General features: G+C 31.7%; 1 protein-coding gene across 1 annotated transcript in view; it reads right to left on the bottom strand.

Moving 5' to 3' along the window:
- Positions 1-20,227, bottom strand: part of LOC134711427 (annexin A6-like) — a 70,257-nt gene that overhangs the window by 13,037 nt on the left and 36,993 nt on the right. The window contains exons 13-24 of the mRNA XM_063571996.1: positions 19,984-20,068; positions 19,248-19,327; positions 18,832-18,900; positions 16,512-16,692; positions 15,878-15,981; positions 15,085-15,222; positions 14,178-14,192; positions 6,167-6,571; positions 4,154-4,324; positions 3,769-3,802; positions 2,131-2,279; positions 22-126 (exon numbers count right to left, since the gene is read on the bottom strand). Of these exons, the coding sequence (XP_063428066.1) occupies positions 22-126; positions 2,131-2,279; positions 3,769-3,802; positions 4,154-4,324; positions 6,167-6,571; positions 14,178-14,192; positions 15,085-15,222; positions 15,878-15,981; positions 16,512-16,692; positions 18,832-18,900; positions 19,248-19,327; positions 19,984-20,068 (1,536 nt within the window). The remainder of the gene's footprint in view (positions 1-21; positions 127-2,130; positions 2,280-3,768; positions 3,803-4,153; positions 4,325-6,166; positions 6,572-14,177; positions 14,193-15,084; positions 15,223-15,877; positions 15,982-16,511; positions 16,693-18,831; positions 18,901-19,247; positions 19,328-19,983; positions 20,069-20,227) is intronic.

Raw genomic sequence — 20,227 nt, 5'->3', positions numbered from 1 at the left:
GAATATAAATACACACAATACCTTTTTATATTCCTCAAAAGTAGCTTTCAGTTGAGCCTTGTTTCTTTTAGTCATAATTTCTATGAACTCTTTGCTGTTCAAATCTATTTTCTTTTCTTTTCCATTCTGTTCAAAGAAGACAGAAATACAATAGAACTTTATAAATTCTTGTCAATTTTTAATCAAATAATTATTTCTATACATGACGCATCTTACAAATAAAACTCACTACTAACTATAACAAAAGAAATAATGAATGCTGAAAATATTCCAGAATTTATAATCAAAATGTAAATTACAATCTGAATTTTATGAAGAGCTGCTCAAACAGTTCTGAGTATTGAAATCTATCTTGTTCAGGAGAAACCTCTTTCATCAGGTGATTTTCTTCAGATACAGTCCAATTTAACAAAGGAATAATTGTCACACATATATAAATTTCTGTAAAAATTAAGGGAGTGGAACCAACATGAAATTCATCTGTATCTCATCATCAGCACAATATGTGAAGGCTTTTGGAGAAAAAGTCTGCATAATGTTCGTTGTGGAATGAAGGAATAACAGAATGACAGAATAACAAACAAGAGAAAAACTACATGGCCCAGCCACTAAGTGGTGAGGCCATCAAAATGTTTAATTTTATATAATGGATCAAGCTTAGGTTTTGTAATAAACATTTCTACATGGATTATCACATACAAAGGTTTAAAAGTATGTGAAGGGAGATAATACAGTTGACAACTAATAACAATGAACATCACAATCAATTGTTAAAACATTTATAGGAGTACACTTTTTTATGAGTTGTAAGGTTCACTGAAACTAATTACCATCATGAAAATCTGAAAAAACAAATTCCTAACATGAGAACTCATTTCAAGGAAACAATCAATAGTTGAATCAATAAATAAAAAAAACATGTCTAATATATCAGAAATGTTTTACACAAACCTACCTCAACCTCAACCTCTTCCTCCTGTTATGGCAGCATGATTTAAAAAAAAACCAATCAGCAAGAAATTTTTATAACGAAAATTTTGATAGATATTTGAAATAACTTTTATAAAACGATATTTCAAAACAACTAAAACTATTTAATTGAGGAACCAATACAGTGCAAATTTCATTTCTAATAGATAAATAGATCTGATTTTTATAAGATAAGTAGTTAACCTTTGCAATAATTGTATGAGTTTTCATAAATGTCTCTGTTAATGATATTTTGGATATGCTAACAAAATACTTAAAGATGGCATTAACTATCATCCAAATCTCACCATAAAGATTTTTTTCTATCAAATAAGCAAATATCAAAAGGTTAATTTGAAATTTATTGTAAAAATAAAAAAATGTGTTATAACCAATTTAAATATTTGCTGATTCAGATACATGAACTCAATTAAACCAAAATGTCAAGATGTCATTTAAAAGAAAACAAGACAAAATAAAATTGCATAATAAAATTTTACTAGAAACTGATGAATTAATTTTTATAAAATGTTATATTCAAGAGAATTAAAACTATTAAATAGAGAGAGACACAGTGAAATTAAGTTCTTAATAGATGCAGAGAGATTTGATTTCTAAGGTGAAAGTAGTTTAATCATTGCTTTTACATTATTTCAAAAATGTCTTGTCTAATGATATTTTATATACATAGATAAACATAAGATGACATTACTTTTATAGTATAGATTTCTTGCAATAAGCAAATATTAAACCATTAATTTGAATTTGTTGAAGACATATCAAACTGAGAAACTGATTAAATTTATTTTTATGCTGGTACAGTTAGTAGAATGGAAAAATATCAGAATGTCAAGATGTCAAGATTTCATAAGATACAGTGTAACCCTTTCTAATCTGACACCTGAGTATTCCAACATCCTGCTTAACCAACACATTTTTATGGTCCTAAAATATGCCTTTCCTTGCATAAAAATACACAGTATTCCCACACCCTGCTTATTCTGACATTTTTTTCTGGTCCCCCATTGTACATGTTTTGGATAACACAGGTTATACTGTATAATATTCTGTTTCTTCTAGACTTATAAATATTGATAATCTACTTTGATATCTCCTACCTCTGTTTTAACCACACAATTGGCTTTCTATTTTTACACTTACGCCACTAAGTTTTTTAGCATCTTCCTGTGCCTGTTTCTGATTAACAGAGGTTCCCTGTTCTCTCTCTCCCTTCAGTAGCTCCAACAGGAGAGCAGTGAACCCTCCACTGGTATCACCTATCACATCCTTCTCCAAGTCTTTCTTATAGGCTACAAACAAATACATGTATATGTAGCAATGGCGACCATGTTTGTTGATAGATCAAAACTTCGGATACAATTTATAAATTAGATACCCTAAGGAACATTCAGTTAAAGTTTGAAAGTATTTGGCCCAGTAGTTTCAGAGGAGAAGATTCTTGAAATAGTTTACGACGACAGACGACGACGGACGACAGGTGAGCTAAAAACAAAACATGGTCGACAGGTGAGCTAAAAACCAATAATATATCTTCTAAAACTAATACATTCAAAGGTATAGAGAATGGCATGCAAAACAGATATACAAATAATAATCTGAAACACAAAAAGATAATTCAAGAAATAAAAAAGAAGATGTGGCATGATTGTGAATGGTTCACAAGACACCATTAACCACTATAGCATAAAGTCAGCATACCTCATGTACCTGTAAACATCTTAAAATATGCTAGAATGGTTTCAGCACAAGAAACCAAATACATATCTCATATATGTCATAAGTGTTTTAACCTAATATGTTATTGAAAGAGTATTCATGTAATTAGGAATGATTAGAGCTCATTGGAATGTATGTTTAGAGTTTTGAGTTTATATGATAAAGGATTTCAATGGTTCAACACCTATCATGATGATATTTCCAATCTATGAGAAAAATTGGCAGGTTTACTATTTTCATGTACCTAGCCCAAGTCAAAAACCTAGAAACAGATTATCTTTTGTTATATCTTAATGTGTTTTTTTTTAATCATTTTTAGGGAGTTTTGAGTGAGTGGCAGATCTTTTTTGATATCTAATAAATACTTCATAACTTGTCAAGACCATCTTTGCTATCCAAGGGTTACAATCTGACTGGCTCCTCTCCACATACAATCTTACTTGTTCTTATGAAGAGAAGTAGGTTGAATCTTAACCCTTGGCTATTAAAGATGTGTCTAGACTAACAACAATTTAGAACTTGAAAAATTGCAAAGACAGTTTTTTTTCTTATGTTGAAAACTGCATCTTGATCTATTTTTAATCAATTTCAATCCAATTAGCTATTGCTTTCTATTAAATTGCAGTCAAATTCTTCATCCTTTGTCTGACTTCATCCCACAAGTCAATATTTTTTAAATCAATTTCAATCTTGAATGGGTATTTAAAAAACCAAGCAGAATAAAGAATGTTTGCAATCAAAATCACAGACAATCTATTGTAAGCTTTTCTATAAGGCAAGCAATTCTTAAAGAAGTCTTCAAGAAATTTTATTTTTGGATTGTCTGAGATTGGTGGTCTCCAGGGACTCTTTTGTGTGTAAGATTTTTAATTTCTTTCAAATTAATTCCTTCTATGGCCTGAAAAGTTCCAATGGTTTTAACATTCCAGACACAAATTTTCAACCAGGCTTGTTGTGGGAATTTAGGTATTAGCAATTATAGGTTACTGTTAAGTGTAAAATTACAATATACCATGTACAATTTTACATTCCTAATTTTATTGTACTCTGACTTCAATTTACCTTTTTTATACTGTTCTTTGATTGCTTGCTTTTCCTGAAAAAAAAGAGTGGCTAAATTATTATGGTATTTCTTTTTATAATGACTAATGTTTCAAAATATTTTTCATATGACTTATTGAACTAAAACTGAAAAAGAAATAATTCAGCTTTTTATTGTACATCAATTTCGTCAGGCCTTAACAGGTATTTCCATTGAAGCCAGGACACTGTCTATTTCTTAAAAGTTTTAAAGGTTAAGTTTTGCTTAATAAATTTATTGGAAGAAAACTTAAACTATCTTTCTTTAGTTTATGACACTTTTGTACACAAATTATCACCCAACATTGCCGCATAGTTAATAGAATGTCAATGGCCTCAAATAAATACTGGTCATCCTGACCCTTACCTTAGCATTCCTTGTACAGATAATACCAATCAATGTGGATTCTGTTGTTCCCATACCATCCATGGCATCATGTAAACAGTAAGCATCATATTCTACAGGTGTCATCATTAAGGCTAATATTATCTCTTCAAAGTCTCCCGTCAACTCCGATTGTAGCTCCTTAGCCAAATCCTAAAAAGAAAAAATTCAAAATCTTATGAATAATTTCATTATTATATGGTTTGGCCACACCAATTTAATTCCTTGTTCGACGGACCCACCCGCACCTATTTTTTTCAAAACAGAATTTTTTTATTTTTATTATATTCCTGCTTTCCGCATCCCGAAATGGAATCATGTCCATTTCCCACACCGTTTTTTGTTAATATTAAAAAAAGATCTCAAAATTTGTTTTTAAAATCACAGTGTAACCTTTATATAACGATTTTAAACCTATAAGCACCCCACAACACTGTACATATCTGTGAGAATATTTGTTTCAGCATGAAACTAATTTATTCCAAGTGGGAGTGCTCCAAATTATAAATATGTAACTGTGGAAATACCTGTACAGAACAAAACATTGGTTTCTTTCCCCCTGACTTATTATCCCTATCAACAAATAATCGTTGTTAAAATAAAGTACAAAGATCTTCTGAAGGATTTGCCTTCAACTGCAATTATAATGTATGCTGACGGTCATACACGCTTCAGGTTTGTGCACCTATCAATGTATCCTGATTGATTAAGGGACCTGTCATTCAGCAGTTATCATTTGTTGATGTGGTTCATTGGATCTTTCCCGTTTGGAAATATAAATTAGATCGCTGGTTTTCCTGTTCTAAATTGAATTGTGTACAATACTAAGTCCCTTATAGTTTGTTGTTTGGTCGGGATCAAAGCTCAATATAAAAGGCCGTACTTTGACCTATGTTTGTTATTATCAGGATGGGAACAACCCATCCTCAGACAAGGACCTTGAAGGGGTCATTTTACCATGCTTACTATTGTAGAAAAGAAAATAGAAATACTAAGGATTTGTAAAGTGCTACTATACAAAAACTTTGAAAACTTAGAACTTTTTACTCAAAACGAGGAGAAACACATTATATTTTAAACAACTTTTCTAAAAGAGGGGGCCACTTATTTTGAATTATATTAATAATACCGTTAAAGAAAATGTGTTAACATGGTTAAAGTCCAGGAATATTACAAAATTCTTGGACATGTTTTGACCATTTAATACCATATAGATATTATAGTTCTTTGGGAAAATATTAGCCCTTTGTACTAGAAGTGTTTTTACAAAAAAAATATATTATAAGTTATATTGACCCCACATAAAAGGGATATTCATAACATTAAGGGATTGTTCTGCACCAGATTATGATTTGGATGGAGAATTGTCTCATTGTCAGTCACACATACATAGACCAGATTTAATTATTCAATTATTTCTTGTTGAACAGGGGAAAAATACTTCATAAATTAAAGAAATGTCAAGGTGCAAATGATAAATCAAGTTTTAATATATTCAAAACCTACTATTTTATGTTTACAAAAAAAAAAATCGCTCGTCTTTACTTTTTAAGCTTAGCCTAAAAAATTTGCAAATTAAATGTTTTTTATTAAAATTTTCAAATCGCTCGCTCGCCCCAATTTTTTAGTCCAAAAATCCAATCCGTAGAACAAGAAATTAAATTGGTGTGGCCATATAAGAGAGTTGAAAGATACCAAAGGGGCATTAAAACTCATAAGTCAAAATTAAACTGACGAGCCATGGTTAAAAAAAAATCTTTTTATAACTTGTTCATATATGGAAATGGACAGACTAGAACAGTTGTATTAAAATGTAAAAAGATTTCACATATTCTTTTCCTTGAACTCATGATATATTCATGTTTGTTAACGACTGAACCTTAACCTTAATCTAATATGTTAAACTGAGAATAATTTTTGCATGGCAGAAAAAAACATTTTTATTACAATTTCCATAAAATCTATAAATTATAGACTTTCAGTAGTAAAATTTACCTTCTTATACTTCTCTTTGTATTTTTTCTTCAGCGTCTGTCGCTGGCTATTACTTCTATGAGGTATTATCTCAATAATGGCATCTTCATCAGTTCCAAGTCCCTTCATAGCATCATAAAGTGCTAACACATCTTCATCAGGGTCAGAATTAGAAGATGCTTGTACAGTACCATTTTTATTTTTTTGTTCTTCTTCTTTCTGTTTCTTTTCTTTCTCTGCATTCTTTTCTTTATCTTTTTTCTGTTGTTTAGCATCTGCAGTAACTCTTGGTGTAGGTTTAGATAATGGATTATCTTTCTTTTGTTCTCCTTCCTGTCCTTTCTGTGACTGGTTCTCAGCAGGCCTCTTTGCTGCTGGTTTCTTGGAAGGTGGAGGAGCAGCAGTTGTTGAACCTTTCTTCTGACCCTTAAAATATTAAATAATCAAATTATCTCCCTTTGTATCTCTATTCAAATACAAAATAATGAAAAGAGGAAAGGGTTTTCCCACCATTTTCAGATTCAGGCTTTCTTTTGGTAAAATAATTTGCAAACAGCTAAAATAGATATAAAGAATGTGCATTGAGTGCCAATTAGACAACTCTCCATTTAGGTCACAATTTGTGAAATAAAAGCCAATAAAAACCACAACAGCTTAAAGTCTAGAATAGATTTCAACAACAAAAAGTAAATAATAATTCTTATTGTGTTAATGACTTGCTTGTCTTATTGTCAACCAAATGTATCCTTTTTTTTTCTCAAAGTATAAAGTCTTAATTTAGTCCGTTTTAACATGTGACAGTTATGACAAAAGTTAAAATAGACTTCCTAATTATTGCAACTACTTTTACTCCCTATCATAATAATTGAGCTTTTACAATAAAATAATTAAAAAGTTATTTTTATTACTGACAGTAACATAAATTGAGAAAATCAATGCTTCTATGCAACAAAATGAACATCAAAACACTCAAAACTAACACTTTTCCCTGACATTTATTATTAAAAACAAAATTTACAGGATCTCAATTAATTAATCTCATTTTCAAAGTACAAGTTCATTGCCCAAGACTTACAATAATAAATGTATGCATTTCATACTGTGAATTCATTAATTTGCTCAGGTATCTACGGTATTTTTGTTGTTTAAGGAAAATATGTAAACAACAAAAATACCGTATCATTTTTTATTTTTTATTTCGTGGTTTGCATACAAGCCTATATATTTTTGTTCTTCACTGAACATTTAAATTTGTGGTTAACCCTTCCCCAATGAAATCCATGAACATTTTTATCAAATGAATAATAATGAATCAACAGTACCACAAGTCCTCACAAAAAAATCCTAATCCATCATTTCTTGTTAGTTATTTTTTTGTGTGGATTAAACCAATATTGCTCAGAAAGCATCTTTTTTATTCCAAGGATAGGTTCCTTGATAATAGCTATTAAATCTGTGTATTACTGACCCCCTTGCACTTCTTTTTTCAAGCTTTGGATAAGTTTACAACTGAACTGACTGGTGGTTACAAAAAACTTAGAAGGAATATGACTTGTACTTGTTGGATGAGGTAACTTTTAATATGACATCATGATAACAAGTGACCTTTAAATTGATAGTCCGGCGGCTTTGTGAAAAATTGTGCACATCCTGTTACAAGCATGAAATTTGGCATAGACCTTTCTCAACTATTACTCTTTTATTTCAGATAGGGAGGCAATTGAAAAAAATCTCTCACTTCCGGTAAAATCCAAAATGGCGGACATCATACTTAAATCAGCCCCATATCGAAGGCTAGCGTGTAAAAATGTCCTATTAACATGCTACAATCATAATATTTGGTACAGACCTTTGTGTTTTACTACTTTTTGATAAATTAAATAGATTAGATGTCTTCAGAAACCCACTTCCGGTTAAAATCCAATATGGCGGTCACTGTACTTAAATAAGCTTATTTTTTAGGGAGGGCAATTGAAATGTGTTTTAACGTATTGCTACTATAGTTACATTGTGTATGAACCTTTCTTTGGTGCTTCTGACGGAGACAATGTATAAGACATATGTCTAAAAAAAAAACTTATTTCCGGAAGTATCCAAAATGGCGGACATCAATTTTTTATTCAAATTTTCATTTTTTTTCAAAATGTAAAGAAAATGATTTTATTTTGTGCTGGTCATTAAACTTTTGGCTTGAAGTTATCCCCAAAACCACTTATTCTAGCATGTTGTAAATGCTAAGATATAAAGTTGACACTTCCGGTAAAAATATGACGTAAATTTCAAAGATGAGTCCTCAATCTATTTCTTCGATGTAGAGTTTTGGATAGATTGATTTAAACAAAATAAAATCACTATAGTACTAAAAAATATTTAAAATTACTACTATTTGGCCAAGAATACATGCTTATTCACAGTCACCACCACATGCACACAAGGCAGTGCACGGGATACTCGATTTTACAAATTACGATTACGATTCGTTTAAAAGTAAAAAGGCATCCTTTCTTACACCCATAATGTACAAGCTTCTGAAAAAAAGAATGAGGTCTCAGAAAGAGTTTTTTTTAAAAGGGACCCTCTTTCTCCCTTCTCAATCCATTAGTGACAAGACTAGGTAGCACAAGAGTCAATCCAAAGCTCGTCTCACTAAACACCTGCATTAGTATATTACACGTTTTGAATGCTTGAAAAGACTAGAACAAGTCGTGGATTAGCCTCACTTAAAATGAGTTTTCCCTTTTGTGCAAAAATTGACTTTTTTGCTTCGTTAATCATGATAGATCTGATAAGTTTGTGCGATCTTACAGTAAAACCCCGGTGATTTAGGCTGATCAATCATCATTCTTTATGTTAAAGTCACATCTTCAAATACCATCAATGTCTCCCACGCAGTCTTTTTTTTTCCTTTTCAAGCAAAGAGAAAACAGTATCACAACCCGTCATAAGGTATAGGTCAGAAATAAAAGTGTGCGATCACTCATTGCCTAGTGCATTTGAAAGGCCATTGATAGATATTAATCCAAAGATTTTTGCCTCCCCAAATACAATCCATAGTTCGTCTGCCCCTATGTCACGGAATAGCGAAATGGTATTGACAGCATCATCATTGACTGTTAATCATGACTCGTTTAAGTGTGTGTTTAACTGCATCAGACACATGCACCATGATTTAAGTGTCAGTCAGTGTCAGTGCTACACTTAAAATACACCACGTGGTGAATAAGATAGAATATCATGAGCATTTGTTGCTACAACTACCATACTCATCAAAGACTTCATCCACTCTTGTTACAGTCTCAAGGTATTTTATTAAGGTAAGGACATAATACACAATCATCATACTCGTAAGGAAACACCTTGAAACTGTAACAACAGTGAATGTAGTGTTGAATGTGAACATAGACAATACTGGTAGTTTGAAAGCTGCTAAAAGAAGCAAGGGCAACATTTAGGGGAAAGGGAATACACAGACGAACCCAGGATTAAAAAACATCCTCAAAATTGGGAAAGTTTTCTGAGAGATGACGACAGTAAGAAAGAACTTTTAAGTTTTCATTCACATGAGCTTGCTCAATACAATTTTGAGTACAAGGTAGTTGAAGCAACAAATGCTCAGGATGTTAAGTGTTATCCACCACTTGATGATGTTTCAAGTTTAGCACCATGTTTACACGAAGAGACTGACACTAGAATCAAGATAGATATGTCTGATGCAGTGAAACATAGACTTAATTGAGTCATGACTCAAACAGTAGATACTGATGTCATTGCTGTTTTGCTATTCCGTGACATAGGGGCAGACAAACTTTGGTTTTGCATTTGGAAGGGTAAAAGTATAAGATATATATCAATCAATGACCTTTCAAATGCACTATAGGCATTAAAAGATAACACGTTTGCTGGAAAAGGAACTGCGTTAGTGACCTTAATGGAGTTTGAAGATGTGACTATAGCATTTAGAATGATGATTGACCAGCCAACATCACCATATGGATTTGATGTTTAATGTCATTGAAAACGATACGTGGTTTTGATGGAAGATCGAAAAATAAAAGAAACAGATTAGGTTAACAAGGCAAGACAATATGTGTTTTTTGCAGAATCTATGGATGTGAGAAGCAATACCACAGTCTTTGTAAATGTTGGAAATCAGCTCTCCGATTGTGAATTGCGGCCTACTGAGTATGCTGATTGGGTATTATGTCCTTACCGAAATAAAATATCTTGAAACTGAAATACGAGTGGATGAAGTCTTGGATGCGTATGGTAGTTATAGCAACAAATGGTCAGGATATTCTATCTTATCCACCACGTAATGTATTTCAAGTTCAGCACCAAGTTCACATTCAGAGGCAGACACTAAAATCATGGTGCATGTGTCTGATGCAGTGAAACACGCACTTAAACGAGTCATGATTCGAACAGTCGTTAATGATGATGCTGTCGATACTGTTTCGCTATTCCGTGACATAGGGGTAGACGAACTATGGATTGTGTTTGGGAGGGCAAAAGCCTTGGATTAATATTATATCTATCAATGGCCTTTCAAATGCACTGAGCAATGAGTGATCTGAGTGATCTGAAACATTTATTGTTAGCCATGTCTTTACATGTTGTGATATGGTTCTCTCTTTGCTTGAAAGAGGGAAAAAGACTATGTGGGAGACATTGATTGCATTTGAAGATGTGATTTTAACAAAAAGAATGATGATTAATCAGATTAAATCACCAGGGTTTTACTGTAAGATCGCACAAACTTAACAGATGGGTATAACATGGTTAACGAAGCAAGGCAATAACTATTTGCGCAACAGGGACGGCTTTTTGAGGCTATTCCCTATACTTGGTCTAGTCTTTTCCAGCATGTAAATCATGCAATATACTTAGGTAGGTGTTTAGGGAGACGCGCTTGGGATTGGCTCTTATGCTACCCACTCCAGGCGGGGACAAAGAGGATAACTTTTGAAAAACTCTTTTTGAGGCCTCATCATTTTGTCAAAAGCTTATACATTGTGGATGTAAGAAAGGATAACGTGGTCATTTTTAATGTGGAAAATCGGGTATCCCGTGCACTGTGATGTGTGCATGTCATGGTGACTGTGAATAAACATGTATTCTTGGCCAAATAGTAGTAATTTTAAATAATTTTTAGTACTATAGTGATTTTATTTTGTTTTAATCAATCTATCCAAAACTCTACATCAAAGAAATAGATTGAGGACTCATCTTTGAAACTTACGTCATATTTTTAACTATTGTCAACTTTATATCTAAATATTTACAACATGCTAGAATAAGTGGTTTTGAGGATAACTTTAAGCCAAAAGTTTAAAGACCAGCACAAAATAAAATCATTTTCTTTACATTTTGAAAAAATTAAAATTTGAATAAAAAAATGATATTTCTATGTCCGCCATTTTGGATATTACCGGAAGAAAGGGTTTTTTAGACATATGTCTTATGCATTGTATCCATCAGAAACACCACAGATAGGTTCATACACAATGTAATGATAGTAGCAATACGTTAAAATACATTTCAGTTACCCTCCCTAAAAAATAAGCTTATTTAAGTACAATGTCAGCCATATTGGATTTAAACCGGAAGTGGGGTTTCTGAAGACATCTAATCTATTTAATTTATCCAAAAGTAGTAAAAAACAAAGGTCTGTACCAAATATTATGATAGTAGCATGATAATAACACATTTTACAGGCTAGCCTTAGATTTTGGGCTGATTTAAGTATGACGTCCGCCATTTTGGATTTTACCGGAAGTGAGACATTTTTTTCAAATGCCTCCCTATCTGAAACAAAAGAGTAATAGTTGAGGAAGGTCTATGCCAAATTTCATGCTTGTAACAGGATGTGCACAATTTGTCTGAAATATGCTTGTAGCCGCCGGACTATGAGTTTTAGAAAGATATATACAAGTAATTTTCATGAAGGGGTTAATTTCTACTTATTTTATGATCATGTTAGATTTGTGAAATGTAAAAAAATGATGTTGGATGTGTAAATTTCAACTCCTGCCCAGAAATACTCATACATTGAAATTATCTAAAATTGATAACTTGCTATATATCCATGTTTACCGTAATACACAGTTTAAGAGGAATTTGAAAATTTAATATACTGATACCATGAAAATAGAAGTTGATTATTCTAGTAAAAAGTTGTTATCCAAAACACAGTAGCTTAAGCTCATAGAGATGTTATTATCCAATTAAAAATGTTAGGAAAGCAGCATTAGAAATATATATTGATATCAAAACGTCACCATGACTGAATATTCAAATAATAAAATTGAGAATGGAAATGGGGAATGTATCAAAGAGACAACAACCCAACCATAGAAAAAACAACAGCAGAAGGTCACCAAAAGGTCTTCAATGTAACGAGAAATTCCCGCACCCAGAGGTGACCATCTGGTAAGAATTTGAACAAAAGAACAGAATGTTAGTCCACACTTGGAATATAGTACCAACAAGTATGTAGAATACATTGATACTTAAAAATTTAAAGTTTAAAGTTAATAACACATTTTACAGGCTAGCCTTAGATTTTGGGCTGATTTAAGTATGACGTCCGCCATTTTGGATTTTACCGGAAGTGAGACATTTTTTTCAAATGCCTCCCTATCTGAAACAAAAGAGTAATAGTTGAGGAAGGTCTATGCCAAATTTCATGCTTGTAACAGGATGTGCACAATTTGTCTGAAATATGCTTGTAGCCGCCGGACTATGAGTTTTAGAAAGATATATACAAGTAATTTTCATGAAGGGGTTAATTTCTACTTATTTTATGATCATGTTAGATTTGTGAAATGTAAAAAAATGATGTTGGATGTGTAAATTTCAACTCCTGCCCAGAAATACTCATACATTGAAATTATCTAAAATTGATAACTTGCTATATATCCATGTTTACCGTAATACACAGTTTAAGAGGAATTTGAAAATTTAATATACTGATACCATGAAAATAGAAGTTGATTATTCTAGTAAAAAGTTGTTATCCAAAACACAGTAGCTTAAGCTCATAGAGATGTTATTATCCAATTAAAAATGTTAGGAAAGCAGCATTAGAAATATATATTGATATCAAAACGTCACCATGACTGAATATTCAAATAATAAAATTGAGAATGGAAATGGGGAATGTATCAAAGAGACAACAACCCAACCATAGAAAAAACAACAGCAGAAGGTCACCAAAAGGTCTTCAATGTAACGAGAAATTCCCGCACCCAGAGGTGACCATCTGGTAAGAATTTGAACAAAAGAACAGAATGTTAGTCCACACTTGGAATATAGTACCAACAAGTATGTAGAATACATTGATACTTAAAAATTGTGAATGGAAATGGGGAATGTGTCAAAGAGACAACAACCCGACCATAGAGCAGAAAACACCTGAAGGCGGTGTAAATTTAGAAATATTTGCAATGATTTATAATTGATCAAATGTACTTTTACATTTTGATTGTATTATTTGTATGAAACTCTTTTTGAGATCACAATACTTAATTTCTCGCTACTGTCCATAGTTAAAACATCATAATAATTACTGCATTAAATTTTTTTTAACTTGCAATACTCGAAAAATGACACTGAAGGACACAATTTTGATTGGTTGGCAATCCAGCTGATTTGAATATAGTGATACATGTAGTTGATAGTAAATCCCCAAATCTTATAGATCAATTCACCAACTCTGAATAAAATAAGTTTTGGTTTAACAACACCAAATCTCAAATCATACGACTTTTTCTGTCAACTCAGCTTATTGGAATAAATTGCATTTAAGCAGATATCAAACAAAAGATAATTTGACTATTTATACAAGATCACATGGAGTAGCGTGAATATTAAACCATATCATAGCACCAATTATATGACAGTTTAATCAATGCACTAAGAACAATCCATATTTTGTTAGTTTTAAAACCATATCACAAAGTATAACCTGATTTTTCATAAATATAAAATCACACCACAAAATATAAAACAATATTTTAGAACACTAACTTACTTTTTGTTCCTCAATCTAAAATTGTCAATAAATGGAAACTGAAAAAAATACTACTTCCACCATTTTATTAAAAAAAAAATAATATTTACCTGAGGCTTTGTGTATACAATTAAAATTGCAGACTAAATCAAGAAATATAAAAAAGTTACAAAAATACTGAAGAAGGAAAAAATGCAGTCACATAGGATTATCATTTTTTATCACTTGTATTTAATGAATGGCTATTATTTATTTTGATTTTATTGAACCATAAAACTAATTTTTGACTCTTCACATTGAATAATCCGCGAAGCGGATTATGTAAAATGTGAAGAGTCAAAAATTAGTTTTATGGTTCAATAAAATCAAAATAAATCATTGCCATTCATTATAAATAAGTTTCTATTAAAAATAAGGCTCAAAGAACTTTTTATATTATTTATACTAACAATAACAAGCGTACACACATGTTGGCGTATGAATACTCAACGGCAGAGTGGGTGTGTCGCCATCAAAATTGACAACATTGAAAATAAAACTAATAATTTTAACCAATCAGAAGACAGTAAAAACACCAAATTTATTTATATATGTATGAAATATATTAACTTCGTCATATAATCACAAGAAGATAACCTATTCCTGTGGATTCATTTATTTTTGTGGATACCTATTTTCCAAGATCATAGAAGAATTGTATTTCAATGATTATTTAATTTCATAGTTTTACAAAATTCTGCATACAAGTCTATAGAAAATTTACACTTCATTGAACATATAAATTCTTGGTTTTCTTTTCCCATGAATTTCATAAAAATTGATATCCAACAAAAAAATGAATCCACAGTAGTGATAAATCATGGCATCTAGTCCTCCAAGTTTTAAGGGTAAAGTAAAACTCAATTTGAGGTAACTAATAAAGATTTACCTTTCCCCCTTTTGATTTTCCTGCCAATTCCACCATGATTTTTTCTGTTGGGTGACCTTTGACCTTGTGTTTTACATCATCTGGTAATTCAGCATCATATTTCTTTTTGTATTCTTTTCTTATTGCTGCCATGTCACCCTGAAATAGTAAAGTAGTTAAATTATATTTGAATACTTTAGAAATTTCTATCAAAATCATGTTTTTATTGAAAAAAGAAAGTTTCTTTTTCTTTTCTTTCCAGCATTAAGGTATGCTGTAATAACATCATACCTTTGGGGTGATACATCATATGGTAAAAGCTTTGATAACTGGTATAAATAAAAATATATTAAAGAATAAGTAAGTTTAAGGATGTTTGCTTGTTCTGGAATTTTGGTAAGATTTTGGAAATCCTCTGGTTTTATACATTTGAATGTCTTAAAAGATTTGCCCATGGACACCATTTTTCTTTTAATAAATCTTTTAAATGTATATTTATAACCCATTTGTTAAAGTTTTATACAATCTTATTTATTTTTTAATAGTTTTTGAAACTTTAACTGGTCAATGATAAAGGCTACAAAAAGTCAAGAGAGAACATTTTCAAGCCAAAATTCCAATGGCTAATATTTCGAAAACAAGCACATTGACCCCTACATTTTTTTTGCTTTTTTGATTCCTCAATTAATCCCTTATCAATATATACTAGCGTTATGGAAAGCTATTTATTTGGAAACTGAGCAGCGAAATTCCTGAACACAGATATCTCAATCCTCTGCTATATCACTAGATGTTTATGGAATATCTCCCTTACCTCATTCTTGTTGACTAATATATCAATAAAGACAGGATTTGTTGGTCCCATGTTCTTAAACAACTGATCAGCATAATGTGTCTCAGCACCTCTCACTTGTTGTACTGTAAAATATAATAAACTACATCAGTTTCTTTATCAACAGTTAATAAAAATATCTAAACTAGAGAATGGAAATGGGGAATGTGTCAAAGAGACAATAACCCAATCAAAGAGTAAAAATACACACAGCCGAAACCACCAATTGGTTTCAGCACAGCAAGAAAATCCATCACCATTCTAACACAATGGTACATCTTATTGATAACCTCACATGCACTCCTTTTGAGAATTTTTTGCTTTTGTGATTTGCAGTGAGCATATCCAATGGAGAAAGAAACACAATCAATTAATTTTTTTTATCAGAAACCATGACAAGAAATTACACAAGGCTTGTTCTATCATGGTATAAAAGGTTGCCTTCATGTAAACAAATGGATTTTTTTTCCATTTTTCCATTTTTTCAAAAAATTTCAAAATAAGGATTCTGCTGGAATGGCTTAAATTATTTTTGAAATTGGTGTAGTTTGATCTATTATTTTATATATGAAAGAAAAAAAGAGGTAGACTTAAATAAAGATTAAATATAACATACACAATGTTACAACTGCATCTGCATAATTCTTTGAACATTCCTTTTTGATATCATCAGTGGCATCTCTTCCTCCTGTTTCCACAGTATATAAGTTAAGTACTACTCTCAGATGGGCTAAACTTTTAGTACTGAGTAACTTTAGAAACTTTCCAGATGAACTAGACCATCGCCCCTCTCCAGTCTATTAAATGAATAAATAAAAATATATATTAAAACTGTGACAGAGAATCTAGTGATTATCAGTACATTTCTATAATATCTTATCAGACCGCAGATGAATTATCATGTTGTGATTGGATAAACGCCGTCACATGGTGACCCCCTATGAGACCATATGGGGTTAGTAAGTTTCATATGGAGTTCATGACGCATTAATGGCCACGTCATCTATTAATGTTGTTGTGTTTCATTGTTTATTTTTCAACAAAACGCTGCAGAAAAAATCCAGCGTCCGATAAATTTGTTATACAGTTGACTACTGACCCCCTACTGATCCATAGAGGGTGAATAAAATTCATAGGGGACACGGCCTCCGGCCTCACCCCCTATGGATTTTGCTAACCCTCTATGGATCTGTATGGGGTCAGTAGCGAACGATATAACTTAGAATGTTAATTTGGAAGGGAAAACAATTTGAAGATGTGATCAGATTACCAATTTCACAAGTGCATATGAAAATAAACCACAAAGATGTGAGCAATTACAGGTATAGGTGTTGTCTAAATAAAAGAGCAAAAACCCAAGTGTATAATATGAATATTTTTTTTGTTTTTTTTTTCAAAGTTTATCTCATGTATATTTTTTGAACAAAGATAATTATATCTTTTTTTAATAAAATTGAGAATGGAAATGGGGAATGTTTCAAAGAGACAACAACTCAACCATAGAAAAAACAACAGCAGAAGGTCACCAACAGGTCTTCAATGTAGCAAGAAATTCCCGCACCCAGAGGCGTCCTTCAACCGGCCCTAAACAAATATATACTAGTTCAGTGATAATGAATGCCATACTATTTAACTGTTAACACTGCTTATCCTTTATACTTTTCTAACAGTTTATATCTTGTACATAGAATTCAACAAGATTGTGTCCAAAGTACATGGATGTCCCACTCGCACTATCATTTTCTATGTTCCATGGAACGTGAAATTAGGGTCAAAAGTCTAATTTGGCATTAAAATAAGAAAGATCATATCATAAGCAACAAGTGCACTAAGTTTCAAGTTGATTAGACTTCAGTTTCATCAAAAACTACCTTGACCAAAAACTTAAACCTGAAGTGGGATGAACGAAAGGACGGACAGACAAATGGAGCCACAGACCAGAAAACATAATGCCCCTCTACTATCGTAGGTGGGGCATAAAAATCTCAGTACACAGATTTTTTTATGTGAAACATCCTTTCCATATACTTGATGAATGGTTTAAAAGAATGAATCAAGAACAACACAGAACATACATCTGGCTGAAATATTGGATGACAAAACAAATACCAAATATAAGTCTGAAGATATTATTCTTGGATTTCAGAAATAATTTCTACATTGGAAAGATTTATATAATAGTTCTTGTAGAACTGGTCATTATCGTGATATATGGACTGCCGACAGGAGTGGTATTGACTAAGATAGTGATAATGACTGAGACGAAGGCGAGATCATTATCGCTGTCGCAGTCAATACCACTGTCATACGGGCAGTTCATGTATCACGATAATGACCAGTTTTTCAAGAACTATAATGTTTATTTCATTGAGAAACCATGTTTTGGAAAGTTCTCATATATTCAAAACGCCTATTGCGAACTCGAGTAGTTGTATGATTTCTATGGCAAAAAGTGAAGACCAGTCGAAGTAATACTGCGATTCATTTTAGTGCAACTTTTCTGTATATAAATACTTTATCAAGTTCTCTTTAATTTTATAATTAACGAAAAAATATAATAAACAATTCGACAACTTAAACATAATATTAAAAACAGGAACATGTTTTATAAAAAGTACATCTCTCTGAACAGAGAGACCATGCCCCTTCAGACATTATCAGACGTAAACTATGCCCCAACAGTCATTATCAGACAGAAACCATGCCCTACCGGTCATTATCATGTAAAAGTTTGTTAACAACTGGTTTTCCTGTCCGTTTTGTTTTGTAAATGACCGATGGAATTTATTACTGAAGATTAATGAATGCCATGTGACCCCTTTTTATCCAATAAGATAATCTTATTCTCAACTGATATGAAATAAAAAAGAATAATGTGCAGCAAAATGAAAAAATAAACAGAAAATAAGTAAAATCATAAATGGAAGTTTAGTTACCTCATTTAATTGCTCTGCGTCTTTTCCTGCTGTTTTTTCATCAACTTTTCCTGAATCTTCTTTTAATCCCTAGAAAGAAAACAAAAATTAGGTAAGATTAAATAATGAATGATTATCATATGAAAATAAATTATATGAGTAATCCATCTATTCCCACATATATTTAAATAAATGCAATCCTACATCTAACTGTTCAAGAAGAATGATGGATAAAATACTGCACATTACAATGGGATGTTATTGTAAGTCAGTCTATAACCAGTGGCATAGTTTTGGAGTTGAGATGGACAACTGAGGTTACATAACTGGTTAACTGTTGTTTTGAAAGGTTGATCAGAATTTTCTAGAAGAATTCTAGTTAACACAACTCATTGCTCTTCAAATCTACTGGAGGCATGCTGGAATGATAGTTTTACCTTTTGTAAAATTAACAGTAATGCTTGTTCAGGATCATCTGTCTTGTCTTTAATATCACTCTCTAAGCTTACAGCATATTCTGTAAAACACACACAATAACATGAGAACACACAAAATAACATTAGAACACACAAAATAATATGAGAACACACAAAACAACATTAGAACACACATAATAACATGAGAACGCACACAACCAGGTTTCAGATTGGGATTTTCAATCATTTAGTTGTCTATGTGACTGAACGATTTTCTTTTGTTTTTACAACATTGTGTTTACTAGCTGCAAATTGAATATAAATCTGTGTCCATATTTTTATTCTGTTTGGGTTTTCTTCCTAAAACTACTGTAAAAGTTAAAAAAAAATTAACCAAAGATTAAAAAAATGGTAAGTGTTGCTTCTCTGCCAAGCATACTGGTGTATAATTAAGTGTCCAGATAGGGTGACATGATGCCATGTGTACTTACATGCTAAAAATCAGGCTTATGATGTTGGTATATATAGTTTGAAAAAGGATTAGATTTTTATATCACATCAATATGTTCACATCCTCATTTGAGGTAGTTTTTGCCGCTGGACATTGAACACCAATCCATACTTGGTCCATCACACAACTGCCTATTTTTGAGGACAGTGAGTTGCTCTCCAGATGCCTTTTGGCAATTTTGTCATTTGGTTGCTGTGTTATTAATGTTAACCACCACATTTCCTTTTATTCATACTTTACACCTACCCTTTTTATAACTTTCTTTAAGATCAGCCATTGCACTTTTGTTAGATGAACATAAAATCTCTACTGTCTGTGAGTAATCACCCTCCTGTAATATGAATAACTAAACATTTATCATTAAATCAGATGAAATTGATTCTAATTTTCTGTTTTAAATTACATCAGGCAAAGCATACCTTGATCATATAGATCTGTTCATGTTTAGGTAATTTTACATGCTTATTCAAAAATATTTTTTATTTTAAAT

Source organism: Mytilus trossulus, chromosome 3 (genome assembly GCF_036588685.1).
Source record: "Mytilus trossulus isolate FHL-02 chromosome 3, PNRI_Mtr1.1.1.hap1, whole genome shotgun sequence".
Taxonomy (NCBI): domain Eukaryota; kingdom Metazoa; phylum Mollusca; class Bivalvia; order Mytilida; family Mytilidae; genus Mytilus; species Mytilus trossulus.
Note: the sequence above shows the minus strand (reverse complement) of the source record. Positions and strands in the feature narration are given on the sequence as shown.